This window comes from Clytia hemisphaerica, unplaced genomic scaffold (genome assembly GCF_902728285.1).
Source record: "Clytia hemisphaerica strain Z4C2 unplaced genomic scaffold, Clytia hemisphaerica genome assembly, whole genome shotgun sequence".
In the NCBI taxonomy this organism is placed as follows: domain Eukaryota; kingdom Metazoa; phylum Cnidaria; class Hydrozoa; order Leptothecata; family Clytiidae; genus Clytia; species Clytia hemisphaerica.
The window spans coordinates 309,710-334,275 of record NW_027103874.1 but is presented as its reverse complement, the minus strand read 5'-3'; the positions used below and the strand labels follow the sequence as shown (position 1 = coordinate 334,275).

The 24,566-nt window shown below is 33.8% G+C and overlaps 2 protein-coding genes across 2 annotated transcripts; both read left to right on the top strand.

Annotated features, from left to right (window-relative positions):
* Window positions 1-299: 299 nt before the first annotated feature.
* On the top strand, window positions 300-4,394 carry LOC136808351 (NEDD8-conjugating enzyme Ubc12-like). The gene is made up of 7 exons (XM_067064880.1): window positions 300-441; window positions 1,136-1,230; window positions 1,419-1,457; window positions 1,786-1,836; window positions 2,842-2,894; window positions 3,169-3,263; window positions 3,682-4,394. Exons 1-7 carry the CDS (start codon window positions 339-341, stop codon window positions 3,792-3,794), a joined length of 549 nt encoding a protein of 182 aa, XP_066920981.1. The 5' UTR covers window positions 300-338; the 3' UTR covers window positions 3,795-4,394.
* Window positions 4,395-4,739: 345 nt separating this feature from the next.
* On the top strand, window positions 4,740-24,390 carry LOC136808350 (glutamate--cysteine ligase regulatory subunit-like). The gene is made up of 10 exons (XM_067064879.1): window positions 4,740-4,963; window positions 5,174-5,233; window positions 5,908-5,977; window positions 6,284-6,340; window positions 6,548-6,654; window positions 7,047-7,142; window positions 7,750-7,803; window positions 7,973-8,033; window positions 17,177-17,309; window positions 24,153-24,390. The coding sequence occupies exons 1-10, from the start codon at window positions 4,787-4,789 to the stop codon at window positions 24,178-24,180; spliced, it is 843 nt and encodes a 280-aa protein (XP_066920980.1). The 5' UTR covers window positions 4,740-4,786; the 3' UTR covers window positions 24,181-24,390.
* The last annotated feature ends 176 nt before the right edge of the window (window positions 24,391-24,566 follow it).

The following is a 24,566-nucleotide window of genomic DNA, read 5'->3' as shown; positions in this document are numbered from 1 at the left end:
TCAGCCACAAGTAACATGATTTTTTTTAAAGTTATACTTTATTATTTATTTTTTAGTTTACAGACTTTGGGAGGGTGGGAAAATAAAAAATTTTTTTTTGAGAAAACTAACATAAAAATAGACTGATTCTACACCTATCCCTAAATATTAATTGTGGATGTTCAGTATGCCAAACTTTTGTAAGTTAAACCACAGTTTATTTTCCTTAAAATGTTTTTGTTTGAAAAGTGAATTAAATAATATGATATACTGTACTTTCTTTTCGTACTTTCACCCTGACTTTTTTTCAAATTTTGATTATAGGTTCAAAAAATAGATATTGTATAACATAACTAATAATGATCAAACTTTTTTCCTTGAAAAACCAACAACAAAATGAGGCCAAACAAGGAAACACTGGTCGAAAGCGAGCATCAGCAGCACAACTAAGAGTTCAAAAAGGTATTTTATATAGATTACTTTTTGGAATTCTTAGGAATTTCTTAGATCTATTAGCAGCAACTTTCTATCTGGTATAATATTCGACATATTTTGTCTTTATAAACATTCTTTATTCATAAACTGTTCTAGAAGATTCTAGAACTCGAGCAATTATTTAGCTATTAAAATATGCTGATGTTTTGATAAGAATTGGATAATGAAAACTGTGAGACGGCATTTTCCCTGATTCTATTATTACCATAATTAGTTTAATTAATGTCTTTGTTTAAAATTGCATTTTGTTTTAAGCAAGACATAATGTAGAAGCTTTTATAATTTTTTTAGAATATATTTGATTATGTTATTTTGACGTTGGCCAAGTTGAGGCATAGTAAAACACTTCATTTTTGAATACCAAATGGATATGATGTTTTTGTCAAAGTGACACTGCATATTTTGCAAAACTTTTCATTTTCTGCTCTTCAGCTCTTAGAAAATATTTATGGATTCTTTGCTTTCTCTGGATGCCAAGGCTCGAAATAACAATTTCAAGTGGGTCGGACAAAATGTCCGATCAGGGTTGCTTTAGCTTGAAAATTATGATTTTTGGGTCAGACATGAAGCCATTTGGGTGGGACATTGACCGATGTCCGACCGTTATTTCGAGCCCTGGGATGCATATAAAAATGACTTTGAAATATTTATCTCTTTTTAGATCTGTCTGAGCTTTCTCTACCGAGATCATGTACTACAGATTTTCCAGACCCGGATGACTTACTAAATTTTAAACTCACAATCCAACCAGATGAGGTTTATAATTTTTTCCATTTACAATTTTTCTTACAGTAATGAACTTTTTTCTTTAGACCAACTTTTTCTTTGATAATCTGATAATCAGTATGATAAATATCTTGCACCAGAGGCAAATTATAAGGCTTATTTCACCATGTTTATACTCTTATTTCATATTAAATTATTTTCATTTTTATTTTTGTCAGGGATTTTACAAAAATGGAAGATTTATATTTAATTTCAAGGTATGCTGAATAAATATTTATATAACTCTCTGTCTGTGGAAGCCATTATACAATCATATATGAAATTTCTATATGAGATTTATTTTGAACCTTGAAAATTTTTAGCTCAACTACAGTTTTCCAAGATTCTAATTTTTTTTCAACAGAGAAGTAATTGCTTTGAGCAAATTTGAGCATTTGTCCAGCGGTGTATCCGTCGAAAGCAAACGAGTCCTTTAAAGCTAGGTTTGAATTAGGCAAGGTTTTGTAAATTTTGAAGGAAATCTCTATATAATGCCACAAAATTGAATAAAATAAAAGCATAAATATCAATTTCCTTTTTCCATAGATTGGACCAAATTATCCTCATGAACCACCTAAAGTAAAATGTGAAACAATGGTATCAATTTTCTCTTTTTACTTATTTTATTGCGATGTTGATGGGATATGTGTGTTACTGCATTGAGAATGTGAAAAAGATATATTTCCCATGATGAATTATTCACATTAGCCTCAGTCACAAAGATTTATGAAAATTTTGGATGTTTACCAAATAAATGTAACCAGTCGGGTGTTTAAGATAAAAACTGCAATTATTGCTCTTTTCGGAAATTATTGTCGAAAACGGCAATTTTTTTAACGATGAAATGCTGAATCAGCAAAATGTGTTGTCCTTTTAAGGGCAAAGATGTCAGAGGTGTTTGAAAATAGTAAAATTGCATCGAGAAAAAGGTTTTTCGGATTTTTAAAAGTGATTTTTTCAATTTTTCGTTGCTCAATAACATGAAAAGTTCTAAAATAATAAGTTAAAAGATCCTGCATCGATGCCGAAACACAGCCAGAAAGAGATAACAAAACCCCCGTTGTAAATTTGTTTACATATGACTCGATTTTGCTATCTGCATTTCCAACAAAAACCAGTTGAAAACAAAACTAAACGGGGCACAATGGGCCTACTTATCGCGAGGGTGTCAAATACCTTGTGTTCAATAATAAAATCAACTTTAATTTATTTGCAAAAACGGCAATAATTGCTGAAAACGGCAATTTTCATTTATTTACTTTTTTATGTTTCTGCTGATTCAGCATTTCATCGTTAAAAAAATTGCCATTTTCGGCAATAATTTCCGAAAAGAGCAATAATTGCAGTTTTTATCTTAAACACCCGACTGGTAACTGAATTTTTTTACCAAATTCTTTGAAAATCCCTATTATTAGACGTTTTGACGTTTAAAACATTTGAGTTTTTGCAAAAATTGCTCATTCAGAAAAGTTCCACCTGGGAAATTCTTCCTCTGAACGTACCCTCAAATTTGACCATTTGAAGTGATATCATTGTCTTTTGTTCAAGCTCTTTGCCTTATATACAGCTTTTTGTTACACTAGACCATCTTTTCATTTTTAGGTTTACCACCCAAACATTGATCTAGAAGGAAATGTTTGTCTCAATATTCTTAGGTATGGTAAGCCTATACTAGCTGTTTTAGAGCATTTATCACAAATCTCCTACTGTAGCTGACTGTAGGATAATACGTTTGCCAGGATCAATATTTTATGTAGTAATCTCTCAATTTTTGCTTCCTTTTCTCTGTGTTTAAGATTAAAGTACTTATAAACATTGCATTGTTCTTCTGTAATAATGATAATAGCAACATAGACATGGTTCTTGTAAAATAATGTATGGTTTATACTCCCCTTCTATTTAACATATATAATTGATTTTGAATTTTAGAGAAGATTGGAAACCAGTTTTAACTATAAATGCAATCGTTTATGGAATACAATATCTATTTTTGGAACCTAACCCAGATGATCCTTTAAATAAAGGTATAATCACATGTTTCTCCATCCATCCATTGGCAAATTCTCTTCTATACTTAGATAAGGGCCATCATGGTCTAGGACCGGTCCATATATCTTTTGTCAAATCTTTACTAGAGACCATCCAATTTTAAGGTTCTTCAAATTACTTAGGGGTCACGATTGTTTTAGAAAAGTTGTTTTAAAAGGAATAAACAATGTTACCAAAACATTAACGTTATTTTGACTACTACTGCTTTCTGAAGTAAGGATCACTGGATTAATGTTTAAATGTTTTTGTATGTCTTTATCAATCTCTATGATAGCTCTGCCTTTAGTTCTGTGTTTAAAACTAAACATAAATTTTGTTAATTGTTATTGTTTTTTTAGATTATTTCTTATTATACCTTGTTCTTTCTTCTCTTTTTTAATAAAAAAATTTTAGAAGCTGCAGAAGCCCTACGACAAAATCGCAGAATATTTGAGCAAAATGTGCAACGGACTATGCGTGGGGGATATATAGGTAGCACATATTTTGAAAGATGTCTGGTACGCTAGTGAAAAAAAAATCAAAGAAGAAGAAGATCAACTCAACCGTCTACAGAAAAAAACAACTTTCAAAAGGAAGCAATGTTGTGATGTTTCTTACGGAAGAGTGTTTTTGAATTTTTGAGAGGAGATCGTGGAGACAATGCGTTGTGATGCAATTCAAGCCTTCCAAAAAACCCTACCCATCAGATATTGGTATGAAAATACAGCTAGACCTGATTATTGTATCGAGCAATGAAGTTATGCTGATTTGGTGTAGCATTACACAGCCTCAATTCAGTTTCTACTTTCCGTTTTTGATCGACATATTAGTTATTTTCTTTTAATTCTTTTAAGGCTCTCCTGTTTATGTACAAAGTTTATTTTAAGTTTTTTTCTTGGAGTTGAAATTAAAAATACGTTGATATTTTTATAAAAGCTTGTATATTTTAAGTTCTTTAATTAAATCCTCGCCACTATTCTTAATAAAACTTGATGCAATTGAATTCAGAGATATGGAAAGTCCAACAATTTAAATGGTATGCATTTTTAGAAAAGTTTTTCTATTTTTATTGATTCTTGTAATTTGAATTGAAGAAAATAAAAATGGATAAATTTTATCATTTATAACGCTTCTGTCTACTGTTTTTGGCATTTGATGCTAGTGACTGTATTCTGTACCAGATATAAGTTTGTTATTAACATCATTCTGTAAAATAGGGTTTTTATACCCTTATAGATGGTTCTGTCAATTTCCCTAACTTGACTTGCCAAACCTCTGAGTCTCTCATGATTTTATATAAAAAAACGTGTTGTTATTAGTGAAGGTTAATTTCCATGCTCTTTTTCATTAGAAATGAAGTTGATATATCCTGGATATTGATTTTTCTTGTCATTGACTGTTCTGAAGTTGCTTGATACTCAAGTTATTTCAACCAGTGTAATATTTTTACTTTTCTCTGTTGTTTTGTCTTAGAAAAAAAAGAAAAGAATAAAAGAAAAGAAAAACGATAAAATCAAAAATGGCAATGAGTAACGGTTCATGTACGTCTCCAGAGGTCACAATTATCGATAAAGACCTGGAAAATCAAAAAGATATATTTCAAAAGAATCAACCTGCACAAATTTTATTACACACTGGAAATATTGCCAATTGGAATAGTTTAAGGCTGAGGAAAACACAATTACCAGTTAATGAGGTATACTTTTTATGAGCAATGTCCAATCAAGATCAATCAACCACTTTGATTTAAATTCTCAGTCTGTCTACCTGCTGGTGATGGAGAATACTTTGTTTCTCTATGAATCAGAATATGACGATTGCATTAAGTTTTTTTTCCATCGTAGAGCAGAAATCTGCTACCTTCCCAAATTTTATTTTGTTTTTTTCTAATGATATTTATTTTTAGCTATTCCAAAGCTTGAAAAGTACTTTAGAACATTGGATAACAGAACCTGAAGCCAAAAAAGTAAGGATTTTCATTCCTGAATTTACTTTTATTTTACTATGATGTCATAAAACAATCTTACGTTATCAACGTTTTTACACTGGCCTTATAGTTCAGTCTTTCTAATATTGATTTATTTACGTCGGTGAAAATTCTGGCTTCTATTACGCCGTGTCAAGACAGACTTAAGTCCATTTTTTCGAAAATTGACTTAAGACCATAACCCCCTATTTCAGCATGCACGCTTTCCAAAAACGGCCTTAAGTCCACAGAATTCTAATGGGAAAGAGGTGTATTTTTCAATTAAAAACAAAAAAGAATTTAGAATGTTCCATAAAGTCCTAAATTTTCTAGTGCAAATTTTATTTTCTATGAAGCATTGACATGAAATGTGTAGCCTTAAGTCCAACACATCTCAACCTTTAAAGTCAATTATCTCAAAATGGAAAAATGGACTTAAGGCTGTCTTGAATTGACACGGCGTAGTACAGTAAGCACTTTTACGTTGACAAAAGCCAAATTTATGTCGGTATATGCGTCGGCAATAGCTGAATGCCGACGTAAATTAGAATGGCCGTAGTTTGAGCCTTGACCTCTTCGCGCTGTCTTTTGATTTATTAAGCGATGCTCAGTTTTGAATTTACCACATTTAGGAATTACCAACAAAACTTACAGCTATCCCCTGCTCTTTTTAGGATAATGATTGTACATATAGTTTTGACACGTTTGAAAGTAAAGAAGAGCGACCTCTGCTGAAGATATCAGGTATTTATCAAGAATAATGATAATGACTCACTCTCGTGCCTGTATCGTACGTTGTACTATTTTGATATACACTAGAATATGATTATTATGAAACAAATGATAGTAAAAATAACTGGATACAACATTGTTTTTTGAAAATCTAAATTTTCCGGAAGTTTTACTTTTATCAAAGAATATTCGTGATCCATGATTGCTCTAGTATTATTGTGTTTATTTATGTTTTTCTTATGTTTTCTTATGTTTTAAATCTGAATCTGATTTAGTTCTTGTCTTTAAAATAATGATATTCTTCCTTTTATTCTTCAGTGAAAGTGATGCTACAAAAATTTGATACTTCCATCATTAACAAAGCATTAGATGCAGGTTTGTCATCTTTAAAATAGTATCCTTAATTTGCCTTTGTGTAATCTATAAATTGATTCAATATTAATTCAATATCTCTTGAATTTTGAGCTTCTACCTTTATTTGAGGTGACGTTTATTTTTGTAAAACTCCTTATCAATTATTAAAAATGTCTCAAACATTGCTAAATAATTTGCTTTAATTTTATTTTCTTCATTTTATTTCAGTGTTAAATAAATTGAAGGTGGATTATATAGATTCAGTGTTCTTAGCCTTACCAAGTATAGAAGATGAAAATATTGGTTTTGAACAAATTATCGAACCTTACTGGAGGGTAAGAAAACATCATTTTGATAATTTTTGACTCAAAAAGAAGCACGAGTTTGTTCACATCATTATCATAAAATATTCTGCAAATTTTTTCCTTGAAATGTCTGAGAATGAGAAAAAAATTCTTGACAGGGCTCTGCAGCTGTTTGAACATAGACCTCGTAAATTTTAAGCTCTATCTGAATTTCTCAAAATGCTGCATATTTTTTTGTTTCTATTGTATTCAATCGCCTTTTTGCACTCATTCCAATCTTCTAGAACTTTGGAATATATTTTATATCATCCATCATTAGGCTTTATCCAGAACAATTTAACTTGAACCAGTTTGAAAACTATAGATTTTTACAATTCGATGATGTTTTTCAACAATGTTTTAAAACTTTTTTTTGATTTTAGGAACTGGAAAGTCTTCATGACGGTGGCAGAGTGAAGAATATTGCTTCATGTGACCTCGATCAATCAAAACTAGAAAAACTAATTAATTTATCCAAGGTAACGTAACATTTGGTGTTTGTGTTTTGCTAAAGTGCGACCTAAGAGATGATCAGTCATTGACATCCAAGCCCGATGGGCTAGACACGAGACTCCTAGATGGGAAATAAAGCCACTTATTTCCCATCCTAAACGCGTGACCTGCCTGGTTTTCAAACAAACTATAGATTGAAAGTAAAGATATATCGCCAGATTTCGAAAAAATATGCCGTGTGAAAACAAAGAAAGTGCTAGGTTTTTATTCGTCATTCTAAATGCGGCGCAAATCTTAAGGCTTCACTTTTTCTTGCTTGAAAGGTTGAACATTCACTCAATGTGATCGTTCTAAAGGTTTCTTTCTACTCTCAAGTGTTCCATTCTTGTCTTGTTGAACAGTTTAAAAATAATTTTAAGAAAATATGAGCTACAGTACATTTAATGATTTTGTGCCCCAATACCCTTTGTACCATTTTTACGAAGGCAGGAATTTGACTCGATATGGTTGTTAAACGTGAGTCGTTTCCCGTTCCAGCGAAAAAGATAAAGCGGTACCTTTTTAATTCAATATTTATTAAAGTTTTATAATTTTAAAATAACTGATTGCAGAAATGATTGTGTTTTACTTTAGGTGAAGCCAGAAGTCAACCAAGTCAACCTCATGTCATGTTGTCATATGCCCGAGGTATTACCAAAAGAATTTGGCTCAAAGCTGTAAAAATACTGGTCTAAGTCAAAATACCTGTGAATTAAATCAAATTTTTTCGAACCAAATAAACATGACATAATATTCAATGATTAAATTATTGCTTCCCCGTTTCCATATCCATCAAGTTTATTGATTTTACTTTCAGGATTTGGTAGCATATGCAAAAGCAGTAGATGTTGTTTTACATACACACGGTGATCAGCCAGGTACATTACATTTATTTGTTTATGCTCGAAAAGATCAAGTTAATGAGATCATTTGTATTTATAAAGATCCAATGTATGATACTTAGCATTAGCAAAGATACCTAGCTTTTTGCCTATTGTTTTGATCATACTTTAGGCGAAATAGTCAAACCGAAACCACTTTAAAATTCATCTACGCGTCTAAGGGGTATGGGACCAAACTTCAATTTTGGATTGTCTGGATAGGTCCTGGAAAAGTTCAATGTCAAAGTAAAAGGCAAGAGGGGGTTCATTGAAGGAAGCGAAACAATGTAATTTTTGATTTGAGTTGTTAGAAATATATTTCATTTTACGACACAGTCAGTAAGTTAGAATAATGATCTTTGATCAGAGAGAGATTACAGAACAGTTTTAAATTATAGGTAAAATAAATAATTTGTTAAGTTACAAATTTGTTAACGTCATAATTCAGATTTTTTTTTCACTTTTGATATCTTTGTTAAGTAAATTAAAGTGATCTTCAAAATAGTGTTTCATCTATTTGGATGGCTCAGTGATGTATTTTCCTTCGTACAAGCAAGCGTTTTCTTGCTCGTTAAACATCAAGTTTCCTGGGCAAGCAACACATCCGACGGTGACTCCCAACCAGCATCCGACATATTGTCGTGGTTGGTTTGGGTCAGCAACGTTTCCACTGAAGTCTGGTCCGTATTTTGAGCAGACATCTGGGCAGTTGTAAGTGGTGGCTGGTTCCCATGGTTTTGTGGTGATACATTCGTCGTTCTTGCTGTATAAGCATTGGTTACATTTTGGGCTGAATTCCAAGCTCAATGGCCAACAAGCTTGACAGTAAGCCAATCCACCGACACATTGGAGAAAGTAATTGCTGTTGCCAGAGTAAGCGAAGTTACCGTCAGTTTTGCCAGAGCACATGGTGTTTGGACAATCAACAGCTGGTGGTGTGGTTCCAGTGATTGGTGGTGCAGTCAATGCGTTGCATGCTACCAAAGCAGTTGTCAAAAGAATGAAGGTCTTCATAATGATGATTTATTGATTCGTGTACTTGTTTGTACCGTTGTTGTTCTTGTTGTTGGTGTTAGTTGAAGATGATTGCCAAATGAAAAACCAACTCCTTTTTATACTAAAAAAATGGTCGAGATTCATTACATAAGAGACTATTGTTTTTGCTTCTTCTTCTTTCTATCGTTTTCTTTTTGTTTGTGTGACGGAGATACGCAATTTCCATGTTGCAAATGGCCTGGTTGCTCGTTTTTTGATTACACCATGACTAATTGGATGCTATTCACCGGTTGCATGTTGATCATTAGCTTGTAATTAAAAGCTAATTACACGTATTATAAAGACGTAACAGTTTTTCTTTTTTTCTGACTTTTGGTAACCTTAGTGCAGGATCATATTATTATACACGTTTTTTTGTAAGACTATCCAAAAATTTTTGAAATCTTTGGATGTTCATAAACTTTTTGAGTTTTTTAGTTCTTTTTAACGTGTTCTTATTTTCACCATTTTGTGAGTATTTTTGTCCATTTTCCTAAATAATTTAGTGTTTTAGTGTCCGCAAAGCCTTAATCCAAAGCCTTGTTCAAATATAGTTTGTTCTTATAAAAAAACGTGTAAAGCCATATGTTATTATACGGCCATTATTCGTATTCGTCAATTATTGAACCGCCTCTACGGGTACAATAAGGTTTTCATAAAGAGACTTTCTTAGGAAGATTGAAGATTTACTTCTAAGCTCCTAATTTTTCTTCTCTGGGTATCCAGTAGCGAGCTCCTCACTAAAACCGGGATTTTTCATATTGATTCTTAGTGAGTTCCACTTTGACGATTTTCGAAAAATAGAAGCCTTTCAAGTGCTTCGACGCAAATTCGATTTTTTTAGCTACTGCAGGAGCTTCGAAAGTTAAAAGTGACTAGACGTCAAAAAATTGAATGTTTAGAGCCCGAAAACCCGGGCTCAAAACATTCGAAAAAGTCGCAAAGTGGAATAGACGTTAATTGCGTAGAAAAAATGCGGGTGACGTCTAGTATAGGCTAGGTATCCAGAGATATCGTGCACGTCACGTAAATGTGAATAAAATGAAATAGCCATTATAAAGTTTTTTTAAAGGTGGATGGATCATTTTAAAGGGGTTACACTTTTTTAAAAACATCTCCAATTTTCAGGTCAGGCTTGGGATTATTTAGAATTCTAGCACACTTTCTAGAAGGTTTGCTTTGACCACCCCTAATATTATTACCTATTTATGCTTAATGGGTAAAGGGCTTTCGTTTGCAATGGTTGGATTATCTAAAACTTTAAGCAAGGCTTTATGAGCGCTCGAGCCTTGTTACTTATAAAAAACATCATATGTACGCATTCTTCTGTGATATTTTTTGTTTAACGTGAATGTGAAACTAATTTACCAAACAACAATGACATAATTTTGTATAACGAATTAGATTTTACAATGTCAAATTTGCTTTGTGAAAATTCTTGATTATCGCGATTTCTCCTTTCTTCAATACAAAGCGGTCGAATATTGATTGATTGACTTCGGTCGATTAACACACAAAAATCGGAAATAAGTTTTGTGAGGTTGCTAAGTTCATTTTGATGTCAACTATAATGGCCATCCTGTAACCCATGGAAATCAACTTATCGGGATGACGTTCTTCTTGTCGCATTTAAATTGTCTTTTTGTCGGATATTTTTACGTGGGGGCTAATCATAATCGTGTCACGCGTTTTTTTTGTTTTTTTTTGTTTTAATTTGAAGCCTATTCAAATTCAGTTTTCTTCTTTTCGTTTGGGTTTGGCTCTCGTTAGCTTGCCCCATTCGATTTTATAATTGCAATTAGCGAAACCTCTTTTTTCATCAAATTGAATTCAAATACACATTACATAATTCTCCAAATGACTGCCCCTAGTGTAGTTAACGCCCTGACGTCTGGAAGTTGCTGATCTTATGTTGCTGTTTAACTTGCTGTTCGAGTATTGCCTAGCTATTTTTGCTTTAAGGTTGAACAAATTTGGTGGCCCGGGGCCTCCGACACATAGTTTTCTAACGGTTAAGAAAAAAAAAAGGATCGAGAAGAGAGCGTGCTTAGAAACTAAAATGTTGATTGGATAATTAGCCATGATTCGCTTTCCGGGAGCAGACTGGAAACAACAAGTCTTATTTTTGATTTCAGGATTTGAAGTTACAGCACCTGACCCCGAGAATGTAGGTGAAATTTGAATCAGACCTGAAAGATGTATAAGGGAACTTATTTTGGCGAGAACTAATTTTGGCGAAATTGGCGAGCGAGCTCGAAATTCGCCAAATTTAGTTCTCACCAAAATTAAAAAAATCGTTGATTCGCCAAAATAAGTTCTCGCCAAAATTTAAAATTTTGGTATTTTGCCTAAATAACTTCTTGAGTTCACAAAAAAAACTTCAAATAAGGCAAAATAGAACAGATTTACGCTGTCATTCACCAAAATAAGTTCTCGCCAAAATAATTCTCGCCAAAATTAAAAAAAATCCTGGTTCGCCAAAATTAGTTCTCACCAAAAAAAGTTCCCTTAAGGTAGATTTGCATTTTAAAAAACATTGAATGTTGAACTTCTAAAATCACTTTAAAATTCATCTACACGTTTAAGGGGTATGGGACCAAACTTCAATTTTAGATTGTCTGGATAGGTCCTGGAAAAGTTCAGTATCAAAGGATTTGTCAATGGACGAACAGCAAAAGGGGGTTCATTGAAGGAAGTGAAGCAATGTAATTTTTGATTTGAGTTATAAATATATTTCATTTTACGACACAGTCAGTAAGTTAGAATAATGATCTTTGTTTTGATCAGAGAGAGATTACAGAACAGTGTTAAATTATAGGTAAAATAAATAATTTGTTAAGTTACAAATTTGATACGGTCATAATTCGAATTTTTTTTTCACTTTTGATATCTTTGTTAAGTAAATTAAAGTGATCTTAAAAATAGTGATTCATCTATTTGGATGGCTCAGTGATGTATTTTCCTTCGTACAAGCAAGCGTTTTCTTGCTCGTTGAACATCAAGTTTCCTGGGCAAGCAACACATCCGACGGTGACTCCCAACCAGCACCCGACGTATTGTCGTGGTTGGCTTGGGTCAGCAACGTTTCCACTGAAGTCTGGTCCGTATTTTGAGCAGACATCTGGGCAGTTGTAAGTGGTGGCTGGTTCCCATGGTTTTGTGGTGATACATTCGTCGTTCTTGCTGTATAAGCATTGGTTACATTTTGGGCTGAATTCCAAGCTCAATGGCCAACAAGCTTGACAGTAAGCCAATCCACCGACACATTGGAGAAAGTAATTGCTGTTGCCAGAGTAAGCGAAGTTACCGTCAGTTTTGCCAGAGCACATGGTGTTTGGACAATCAACAGCTGGTGGTGTGGTTCCAGTGATTGGAGGAGCAGTCAATGCGTTACATGCTACCAAAGCAGTTGTCAAAAGAATGAAGGTCTTCATAATGATTTGTTGATTCGTGTACTTGTTTGTACCGTTGTTCAATGTTTGTTCTTCTTGTTGTTGGTGTGAGTTGAAGATGATTGCCAAATGAAAAACCAACTCCTTTTATACTAAAAAATGGTCGAGATTCATTACTTAAGAGACTATTGTTTTTGCTTCTTTTTCTTTCTTTTGTTTTATTTTTGTTTGTGTGACGGAGAACCTCTTTTTTCATCAAATTGAAATCAAATACAAATTACATAATTCTCCAAATGACTGCCCTAGTGAACGCCCTGACGTCTGAAAGTTGCTGACTTCATGTTGCTGTTTTTTTAACTTTCTGTTCGAGTATTGCCTAGCTTTTTTTGCTTTAAAGTTGAACAAATTTGGTGTTCTGGGGCCTCCGGCACATAACTTTCTAGCAGTTTGTTTAAGAAAAAAAAAAAGGATCGAGATGAGAGCGTGCTTAGAACCTGGAATGTTGATTGGATAATTAGCCATTAATCGCTTTCCGGGAGCAGACTGGAAAACAACAAGTCTTATTTTTGATTTCATAATTTGAAGTTACATCTTAGCGTTTTGGTGTCACGTACAAATTTCAAATTATGTTTCTTTTCTTTCTTCCTACTCTCAAAACACTGATTTAACTTGACACCATAAATTGCATTTGACTTTTTCAGGAAAGTTTTGAATAATCATATTTTTCCATTCAAACCACAATTATTATATCAGAATTTGACGATGAATGACGAAAAGCTGAACAGTAAAAGCTTAAACTATGCCACTACAGGTTTAAGCTGATCTGTACTGTAGGCTCCTTTCTATAACCATCTACACGTAGTGTCCCATGATAGGATTGGATTTACCTGAAATTAAAAAAAATCAAACTTATATTTTTCTAACGGAACCAAAATGTACACCCTAATAAATATTTTGAGATGAAATATTTCAGAAATACTACTTGGTACATTTCAGTGGCTTTGTTCCGAATTCTAAATTTTGTTTGCAAAAGATGGTGCTTTTTAAATTTAGGTCTCTGCGCTTTGATCACTGAGCATTTTATCAGAAAAAAAGGCATCAAGTGTTAAGAAGGTGCTAACTGGCAGGTCTTTTTTTAGTACTATAGATGATTTTGAGTGGTACTTTTGCCAAATTTGTCTCGATTGTCGATTGTACTAGCCAACTCTTGCCATAGGTTCTCTGTTTCAATGTCTAAAATTAGTTTCCGTTTCGGAGATGGTCATTGTATTCATGTGTAATGATTATCTTTTAAGGAAACTACTACGCATCGAAAGTAAAATGATTCATTCAAGCTTTGAAAACGGGAAGAAAAATTGTTGTTTCCAAGACAAGTCAGTTTTCAAATTTGGACCGATTTGGCATACGTGTCTTTTCGTACTAAAAGTTGAAAGCTACTTTACTTTCTGGTCCATAAATCCGTTTCCATTTGCGTTTTTATTTAATCTTTATTATTTCTTCCCGGTCAGAAATAATCCTGACTATTGGCCTAACAAAAACCTTTCTTTTTCCCATGACGCTGTCAAAGATCTGCAGAGGTGTAATAGTAGGGGGAAATTTGTTCGTTTTTTTGAGGTCGCTCGATTTTTTTAGTCAAAGCACTTGTTATACATTTTTGGAAAGCTAAGAGGTAGGGGAATCAAAATAACTTGGGTGCCAATTTTGTTTCGGACACTTTGGTGTGATTTTCGGACAAATACGACGGTCTCGGGCAAAAATCATAGGGTGAAAAATTAATGAAAATTTCAGCTTGAGAAAACGGAGACCTGTTGTATATTTTTGGAAAGCTCTCAAAAAATTAAGATTAGTGATATATTGCGAGTATAGGTGATTTCAGTACCTAACTCGAGATATACGATTAGATATACGATTAGACTACGTTAGTAGTTGATACATTAGTATACAGGGCTTGCTTCATACTGTTTGTACATAAGAGTTATCTTTAAAGTTCTATTTCAATGATCATAAGTTATCAAAAGTAGCAAAAAAAAGATTTTCCGGTCGGCCGCATGAGAGCTTTTTTCCTTCACCCGCATTCCGGAAACACTAGATTTTTTTATTTTCGCTAATGTACTAAGACTCTTTTAAAAGTTCTTTAAGAAGTTGATTTTTTCTTCTTCACTTTTCTTTTTTTTTTCAAAGATTGTGAATTTTTCTACTTGATAACATTCCACTCCAGATTATCTTTTCGAAGAAGCTAACCGCTATCTTATTCGAATCGTATTAAAATTTACAGTCTTTTTTTGTCTCGGCTGCAGATTATTTTGATACAGGGTGTATTTACACTGTTGCTTGAAAGTTGCTTGAAAATATGGGACAAAGAATTGCACGATCTTTTCCTTTGTCTCTTATTATCTAAGTTTGCACGATCGCATGATCGTATCTCAAGCAAACTTCAAGCCAAAACCATTAATGATCTAGCTTTAATGGTCAAACAAGACTTTTTATCTTTGAGAAGACAACCATGAAGTGTGTTCATCAACGTGAATTCATTGTATTTCGAAGAGTTACAAGTTGCTTCAAATCTACGCCGAAGAAACAAAGGAAATAATTGCTATCGTTTGAACGTTTCACGTACATCAGCACACCACCCCCTTCTCACAGACCCGGTAGAATTTTCACAACCAGTGGGGATAAAAATAACGGTGGGGATTTATATTTCCATAGTTTTTATGGCTATGGATTTCAATTCTTTTGTTTTCAAGTCAGAAATTCAGTGGGGCATAATATTTTGCAGAAATTGGAAGATAGTTTTCTACTGGGGATGATATTTTGCCTAATTTTTCCTGTGGGAAGGGTTCCCTGTGGGTCTGTGAGAAAAGGTGTATCAGCAAGAGGTAGTAAAAATTATTTTCTTTCTACACTTTCCTCGTTCTATTAACAAAACATTTTTATGATTTAAACACGTTAAGGTCATTAGCTTGAAACTTTTATTGTGAATACACCCACAGACTTCAGGTCAAAAACAATGTAATGCTTTGACAAAAGAACCATATTTTCCGATATTTGTTAAGTTGCTAAGGTGTGGTGCAATAAAACAGAACAATGATATATGAAATTGTTATTTTTACTGCTGACATAATGAAGAAGAATTTCTATAAAAATAGAAAGACATAGGAATCTCATTTCTATGTCCTAATTATCAAGTTTTAATCTCCCCTTAAACTCATCCTGAGATCAATAAATAATTGGTCGTCAAGCGGTGCTTCATTATGCGTGTTAACGAATGCGTGCGATGAAGAGGGAATTCTTTTTACAAACTGATCTTTTGAAGACGGCGCTCTGATTTCTTCTTATGTGTCCGTGCAACTTGTAAACTTGTTTTTATAAGAACTACAGTAGACCCCCAGTTATTCAGAGTCTTGCGAGGGATAAGAAATTTAATTCAAATAACTTGGAGTTCAAATAGCCGAAAACCTCTTTTTTTTTCCATTGAATTTCCACTTAACCTTTCGGAGTTTGGTTTTCAATAAGAAATCGAACATCTTGATTCGTAGAATATTTCACTATTGCAGTGTAAATAAGATCATAATTTTTAGAGAAAATTATTATCCGCTTTACCAAGAAACATTCCAGCTTGAAATATATGAGAGTAACTTAGCTGTATTTAGTCCTACAGATATAATAAAACGATTCAAATAACTAAAGTTAGATCAGGCTAGATCAGGGGTTTTATTTAGGGGCGAATTTTGCCGATCCAATGCACGAAAATAATACAATTCGCCGTTCGAAAAGTTTGGTTCGCCGCCTCAAGTATATAATTTACGCTAATCAATACACTGCGCTTGTTAAGAATTCACTGGCCTAGAATCTAGAAATCGCAAGAGTTGATTTTTCATTACCCAGCCTATCAAAAACAAAGCAAAACCCCTGCTAGATTAACCGAGACAGTTCTCTTCATTATTTTTTTATACTTAATTGATAGGTAGATGAATAAATAGGCTAATGACTTGAAAGGTGAAAGTGGGTTTAAGATAGCATTATTTTAGTAGCTCTGAAATTTGACTGTGGCTCAGATTAAACAGTTCTTTAAGTCTTGATCAAATTTAGGTTCGTTTTCTTAAAAAAAATTTTCTTTTAAGAAGAATGTGAATAAGTTGTTAGTAGGCTGACCTCCGAAAGTGGAATTTAATTTTGAACAATTATGAAAAGCCATATAGGTGCTAAATCAGTACCATCCTCAGACAGCTCGTGATAGAAATCTTCAAAGACAAATTTATACTTTTAGAATTTTGAATTTCCAGTGGCCATGGTGATGTGTTAAAAATTAAAAACATTGTCAAGGCCACTCCCAACTTAAAATAAAATCCCCACTAGAATGGAGTACATGTGATGCAAAAATTGAACCCATACTCTCCTTTCTTCAAAAATAATTCAGCCTAAAAGGAAATTGTAAGACATGTTTTACAATTGCTGTTCTTTTACATCATAAAATTCCTATATGAGAACCCATCAGACCTGCGCATACAAGCCTTATTGGAGAGAGTTAGTCTGGAAGAATACAGTCGCTTAGCCTAAGAGTGTCACAACATGATCCGAACAGGTCAAGGTAAATTTTAGTCAACATCCCAAAGAAATAATAAGTACATCCATCTCATTTTCCTGAATCAGGCACCTCTAATATATCTAATAATTATAGTCCAACCAACCATTCAAATTCTCTTCCATTTGTAGAAATGTTACCAGACGAGAGTTTACAAGAACTGATACAATCTGTTGAACCTTCAAACCAAATTAATTGGCAATGTGATTGGATAGCAAGATATACGGTCATTGTCAAATGTCGCGGTGTCATCAAATGTAAAGGGTAAGTTCATATTATTTGAATCCTCCTGGACTGAACAAGGAATGCATTGTATGAATATCGGGAAAACCCAACACTCTGTCTATGAAGCACTTTTGTTAGAGTTTACTAAGAACGCTGGCAGCCTATTTATTTTGACATTTAATTAAAAAAGAGATCATTGCATCAAGTATATTTGATAGAAGTACTACATCGAGGTATTCATTTTAAGTTTTTTTGCGGCGAACGAGACATACATAGTTGTGGAAATTATGAAATTTTCACGCGAAAACAAATGCCTCAACCTTTTGACAGCTACAGTAGTAGATTAGTATTAGGTTGATACGCAGCATTCATTGATGAATCGCTCGTGATGTAGAGTCAAAAAGGAGTGGACTCTAACCCGATAATGTTGTCCTCTTATTTATAACAATACTCCGTTATATAGGCATGTTTTGAAAAATAATTTTTTGTGGCCGATCTCTATTCGTCTTCAAAATTTATCACTCGTGTGGTGAACGAAGAAAACTAGGCTCCCAAAAATAAGTTACCAGCTATTGAAATGTAGTTAGAAATAAAATATGCTCATATCCCTTAAGAATTGTTTTCTTTGCCGCTTAGTTTGAAGTCTAATGAGAGAGTAATTATGAATTGGTTGTAGGGTAATTATTTGTCCAAATTGGTCAAATCTCACTTAGAAATAACGAGAACATACTTAGAATAAGGATTTTGAGTTTATTTTTGGACGAATGAATGTTGGACTGCCATGTGCAGAAAATTTGTAACGTTAGGTCTGTATTGCACTTCGTGCCTATTTTCGATTTACTTTTGTTTAAATTGCCTTTAGTACTGCATTGCCGACAACTTGTGTTGGTAAAACCTTGTGATGGAGTTTATTATTTAGTGACATTGATATATAGTGACATCAAAAATGCTGTATTGCTGAAATCGATATCTTTATTTTGAAAGCTCGAGATTCTGAACCTTTATATGGTACATTTGTTTGTAAATTCTTTATGAACAATCCTTGGCTGACGAAACATTTGCTTCAATATTTATTTGCTTTAAATCTATATACTAAAAGTCTAATTTTCTATGAGCCGTGGGGAAGCCATTATGGATTTTTTTCCAAGTCTCTTTTTAGATCGAGCTCCGAGCGGGAAAACAGTACAGTGTTCTTTTTTTGAGGCGGAGTACGTTTCGTTTGAGACACGTCACTGGAAAACATGCCTACGGTTCCTTGCCGATCGGGAAACGTCGCCCGGTTCCGAAGCGTATTTTTGATCGGACCATACTGCTTTCTAACAGTCAAAATAAAAGATGGCGGCAAAAATAAACAACTGGTTGCCACTGCTCTTTTGCTATTTTTCTTTGGTTTTTATGATGCTTTAATGAGTTGAATTGATTTGATTTTTGTGTGATTGTTACAAGAAATGGTTGATGATGAAGTTTCATTATTCTTTGCTGGATTTGATGCTTCGTTTGGTGTGGCATGAGAGATGCAATAATGCAATCTCTTGAATTCTTGAAAAAGAGGACACTTTATCAACTTTCACAACAAACTTATCTCAATTTTGGCTGTATATTTACACAAATTCTAACAAGGACGCAACATTTGTGGATAAATCTGACCATGCCAGGTCTATTTGAAAAATTAAATACTTGCAACATCAAAAAAGTTTGAACTCACTTTTTTATGATGGTTGTCAGAATGGATGGTAGATGTACCAAATGGTTGTGGTTGGATAAGAACTGTAAGTAAAAATTCAAATCCTGAGCAGAATTTACTGATTAATGATTGAATTTCCCTTGGTATTTTAAAATGCATTTTATTAAACGTGGAAAACTTTTGGTTGTGAATTTGGACATTTTCTTCCGCATGCGTTTTAAACGTGGAAAACTTTTGGCTGTTTGCTGTGAATTTGGACATTTTCTTCCCTGTGCGTTTAAAATGTGGAAAACTTGCATTTTTGTCGTAAACTTGACATTTTCTTCCACCACGTGCGTTTAAAACGTGGAAAACTTTTGGTTGTGAATTTGGACGTTTTCTTCCCTGTGCGTCTAGAATGTGGAAAACTTTCACTTTTGTCGTAAACTTGACATTTTCTTCCACATGCGTTTAAAACGTGGAAAACTTTTGGTTGTGAATTTGGACATTTTCTTCCACGTGCGTTTAAAACTACTTTGATAGCTTGAATGCTCCAACTTTACTTTTTTTTATGATGAACTATATAGATGAACCCATAGTCTGCGATCGGGTCATGAAATTATTATTTTTCATACGACTGTTTTCCGGAAACACTACATTTTTATATTTTCGCCTCAATCGAAAGTTTTTTTAAGCAATTTCCTGGCATTATGACTTTTTTTCTTTTTGATATTTTTGGAAATTATGAATGCCAATTATGCATCCAAAGGGCTTTTGATGTGTTCAACAACACTTTACTCGGCGGGTGCGACGCCGGGTGACGGCTAGTTCTTACTATTTTCTGCTTACTGTATGTACAGTATGGTACGTTTTTTTGGCTTCCGTTATGTTCAAAGTCAAAAGTTCTTGTCTTTCAGACAATTGGATTAGTGCGAACCAAAGTACGAAGTTTATCCTGTAGATAACACATCAATGTAAATAAACATCGTCTCAATAACTAGATTCCTGTAAATTTCAAAATGAATATGAGACGTCATCGTTGAATCTTTACGTAATATGTTTATCTCCTCATATTTTTTACGCTATCTAACTGTCAAGTTAGTGTAGTGTTTTAGAAATATATATGTTCGATGGTGGGAAATGGAAAAAAATTATAACTGTCAACTTCTGTCATCCATATCGTGTGATGATACTTCACTTAATCATCGGTCGGTCTATTTGTGATGACCACACGTGTTTTTTTTATATAAAAAAGTACTCTATAAGAATAGAAAATATTAAGAACATGCCAGAATATCACCATCATGGATTTTGGCAGCTTATCCTAAATGCTGTTTTAAGGCATGTTTAACTTATTTAGCTTATTATTCCCCACCATGGCTTAAAGTTCCTTTTTCACTATGAGAATGTACCAAACACGTTTATTTTATAAGAATGAATTTTTCCGTTTCCACCCTGAAAATTGTCCAAACAAGCAAAAGTCGACCCTGCCAGATACAAATCTTGAATGTTAGTCAACTTATTGGGACATTCAATCAGATATCTTCAGAGCCTAAAAAGAGACCCAGGGGGGTCATTCCTGCCCTAGCAAATCTCTTGTGGATGATTTTCCTTCAGTCTATACATTTTATCGTACAATTTATGAACTGGTTTTCTCTCGTCTTTAAATCATCGAATCGTTACAAGCTCAAGCTGTAGGCTTTAATTGACACGACCGATTTAATAACCACGCTCCATTATCATAAGGGGATTTCTTGTACTTCCTTTCAGTGGTTTTTGCATTGAGGAACCATTCTATTTTTAATCTAAACGAATTACCATAACAAAATTTCGTCGTTTGAGATGTTTATTTTTGTAAAACATTTCCATTCAATGCGCCTCTCCATTCTCCAGACCAGACAGTTCGATCATCTAATGTATTCCCATCCTTTTTGGAACTTTGAGCCTCCAATTGTTCTTATCCTGTTCTTATTTATATAGGGTGAAATAAATTGCTTGGGATTGAGTAATTCCAGGTTCTAGAATTGTTCTTTTTTTGGCGCTTTTGAGCCTCATTGTTCTTATAAAATTGTTCTAATGAAAAAAAGATGCGTATTAAAGGTGTTTAAAATACTGACTTGATTCAAACAACTTCATATTCTTTCTCCATCGCCAAAGAAAACGGATGATTTTCAACGGAAAAGGTTCCCTATAACGTCACTAACGGTGAACAAGGAAGCTATGGTTTATTTTCTTTAGGTATTATTGCCGTGTTGTTTTTTGATTTTGTTACCATTTGCCGCTCCGTTTTATAACCGGATTGATATATTTATGTTTTGGTTGGTGAGGAAGTTGTACCTTCCAGGTCTTCCGGTTTTGTGATTGAAATACAGATTTTAGTGATATAACCTTTCTTCGATCTTGAATCTTTTGTATTAAAAAAGATAGGCCAGGGAAAAGAGCTCGCTATTCATGATATGCACCACTGCAATGTCTTCTGACATTACATCATGGACCCAATAGCTGATTGGTTGGAAGTGACGTAAAAGCAGTCAATACGTCACTTTCAACCAATCAGCTATTGGGTGGAACGGAAGACATTGCAATGGTGCATATCATGTATTAATTAGATTTGAGTCCTTCTCTTTAACACGACCATTGATATGTCATAGTATCGGTTCATATCTTCTTCATTACGTGGCTGGTCAGGGTCGATCTTAAAAAACCATGACACCACACAGGACCCATTTTATGAACATTCTAGAATCGATCTATGTATGATAAAAATGGATCACTTTGAAATCGCTTATAAACGAGGGCCTTATATGCCGTTGTAGAGATACAAGAAAAAACGGCTGAATCGATGTAGCTGGTTTCATATCAGTTGGACACGAAGTCAGATGGACCTCCTTTTTTTTGATAACGTCGACATTTTTTGTGAAGGTGTGTGATAGGTAGGAAGATTCTGGAATTCCTTTCCCAGTAGTGAATAACAATCATTTCATTCATCAGTAAAATCAATCAACTTTCTTTATAAGAATGTTAATGAACCGGGCTATAAAGCTTAGCATGACTGTTGGTTGCAGGTTTTTGAGATTTGCTAGTTTTCTTTTGTTATGGGAACAGCTTTTTAGGGAGTTGTACTCAGTGTTTTGGCATTCTCGAGTAAACTGTTACAATGAACTTTAGAAGGCAATAAGGACGGTACAAATCAGCAAAAATCTAAGAGTTCAATTGGATGCAAGTAGGAAGCAATATTGATGACGCTGCACAGTATTTGAAATAAATCTGTTGTTTATTTTGTCTATTTATTTTCCTTTTAATTCCTTCTTGTAAAACAAGCGTTAAGCTTCGTGTAAATTTTATGCGATTGCCAAAAAATATCAAAAACACAGTAGAATCGATCAATATTAGGGTTCGATCTATTTCAACGCTTAAAAATTGTGCCAAAATCAACGCACATGCGCACATGTCAAAGTAAGAGTTATAGGAGCCCTCTTTGAACGTTAATTATATATGCTTTTTTAACCTCCGTTTGTATTGGCACGGTTTTAGGTCTGCATGTATGCCATTTTTACTGAAATTATAACATGTAGGCCCTTAGCAAACCCACACACTTAAATATTCTCAGCTGTCAAAAGCAGTGGGTATTATTTAAGACACCACAGACCAATACATGCTTAAATAGCATGACATTCAAAAAAACAAGCTGGACACGTTTTTTTATAAGAAATGTCTGTCTATTTGTAAAACATGTCGAAATTTTGTAATGTGAATGAATTTGATGTAGTAACTGTGTCATGAGTCATATAGTGAAATGAAAATTGGTGAATGACAAGACAGAAAGCAAAAAGAGAAATCTGGTGTTATCATTCTCTGGTATGTGATCAAAGTTCAGACAGTGGACACACCATTCGGACAGAGCTGTTGTTGTTATTTTACGAAACAAAATCCTTCCTTGTCTACTCACACTACACATGTGTCGAGAGAAGTTTATCTAACTAACGCGATGACACGTTTTGATTTATGAGCATTTCTAGAAAGTTATTTTCTTATCGTGTCAAGTTAGAGTTAACGGGGCTTAAAGAGATGTGAAATATTTTCTTGTTAGTTTTTAAGGGATTATGGTGTTCTTTCTGAAAAGCTATGATACATTTAAGAATGTTCTGATCGTTATATAATGGCTTGATAAGAGAATTAAGGGCGCTTACATTAGATTTGACCATGCTTCATGCGATGCTTCTTTACAAACTGTCAGGGTCCCTTTTGAGGTTTTTTGATGCTGTTGTTGCTATTGCATGAATGAAATTTTGAAATGTTGAATTTTTTATACTTTCTTTAGAATAAGGCATTTAGAATTGACTGACAGAAGGTCCATTATTCTTGTCCTTTATAAGTCAGAAATATTTTGAGAGTAAACTTTTGGTCAATATCTGTGCTATTTAGGACTTTTTTACTCACCACTGCAGCATGTGAAGTATCTAAGACTAAGACTGTTATTTCAATCTGTCTTGTTCCCTTACACTATTGATTAATTGAATAGAAAATTATATTGCGTTCTTAGATGATTCCAATAAGATTTTGTTGTTATTTTATCGCGCATGTTCACGACAGTCCTTATTCGAAGTTCAGTTGTCAGTGGACAACATCGTTTCCTGCGTATTATCAGCTTTTTGATGCTTACTGATAGCGCTAGATAATATTCTCTGGCGTCCATAAGTAGCGTAAATAAAGCCTGGGATACACGAGGAGGAGGCTGGTCATTGGATTGCTTGTGACGTCAGGATAGAAGACGTTCTACTGTCTGTGTTCACATAGCGGTTTTGGACTTAGCTCATTTGTGTACAAAAAACTTGTGAATCGAGAATGCGCTCTGAGGTGAACGTGTGGATGAATCTTAAATCTGAGTTAAGTAATACAAAGCTTGTACGGTTGAGCCTCTATAACTCGCACTGTGAACACAAGTCTGTTGGAGTTAAGAAAATATCGAGTTATGGAGTAAGGTTTACGAGGCATTGTTAACTGAAGGGATCAGAAAACTCGTTCGAGATAAGGAGACATTCGAGTAATAGAGGCTCGAATTATGGTGAATCGACTGTACTTGAATATTAGATAGCATTTTAGATTGTTTCACCTTCAACGTTTTTGTGTCAATTTAAAGTTTTTTACATATGTTATACACACTTCAGGGCGCTTAGATGCCATTCTACGTGATTTTTCTTCTTTCTCTGTATTTTCAGGTATATTGCTTCAATTAATTCGCAATGAAAGTCACAACATCTGGAAATTAGAGTGTTGCAGTAGAATGGTAGGGTAGAAAAGAAGAATCGCAAAATATTCTAGATATAACCTTATACATTTTTTAACTCGCATTTTTTGTAAATAGCAATCAAGAGCGGTAAGTAAGATTAAATCATCAGCTGCATAGTTTGTCACGATGAAATCTTTTCCTTCACTTAGGCCATTGTACGGTCGAAATGAATCATGGGTATTTACCCATCAAGACCACCGCGCTCTAACACAGACTTTTTGCTGGTCTTAAATTTTAAAGGGTTTCCAATCCATCTAACGGGAGTCCTGATTACCCATGATTCAGTCGACCGTGAAATTATAATAATTACAGTACATCAAAATATCTCCAACCCATATCATCC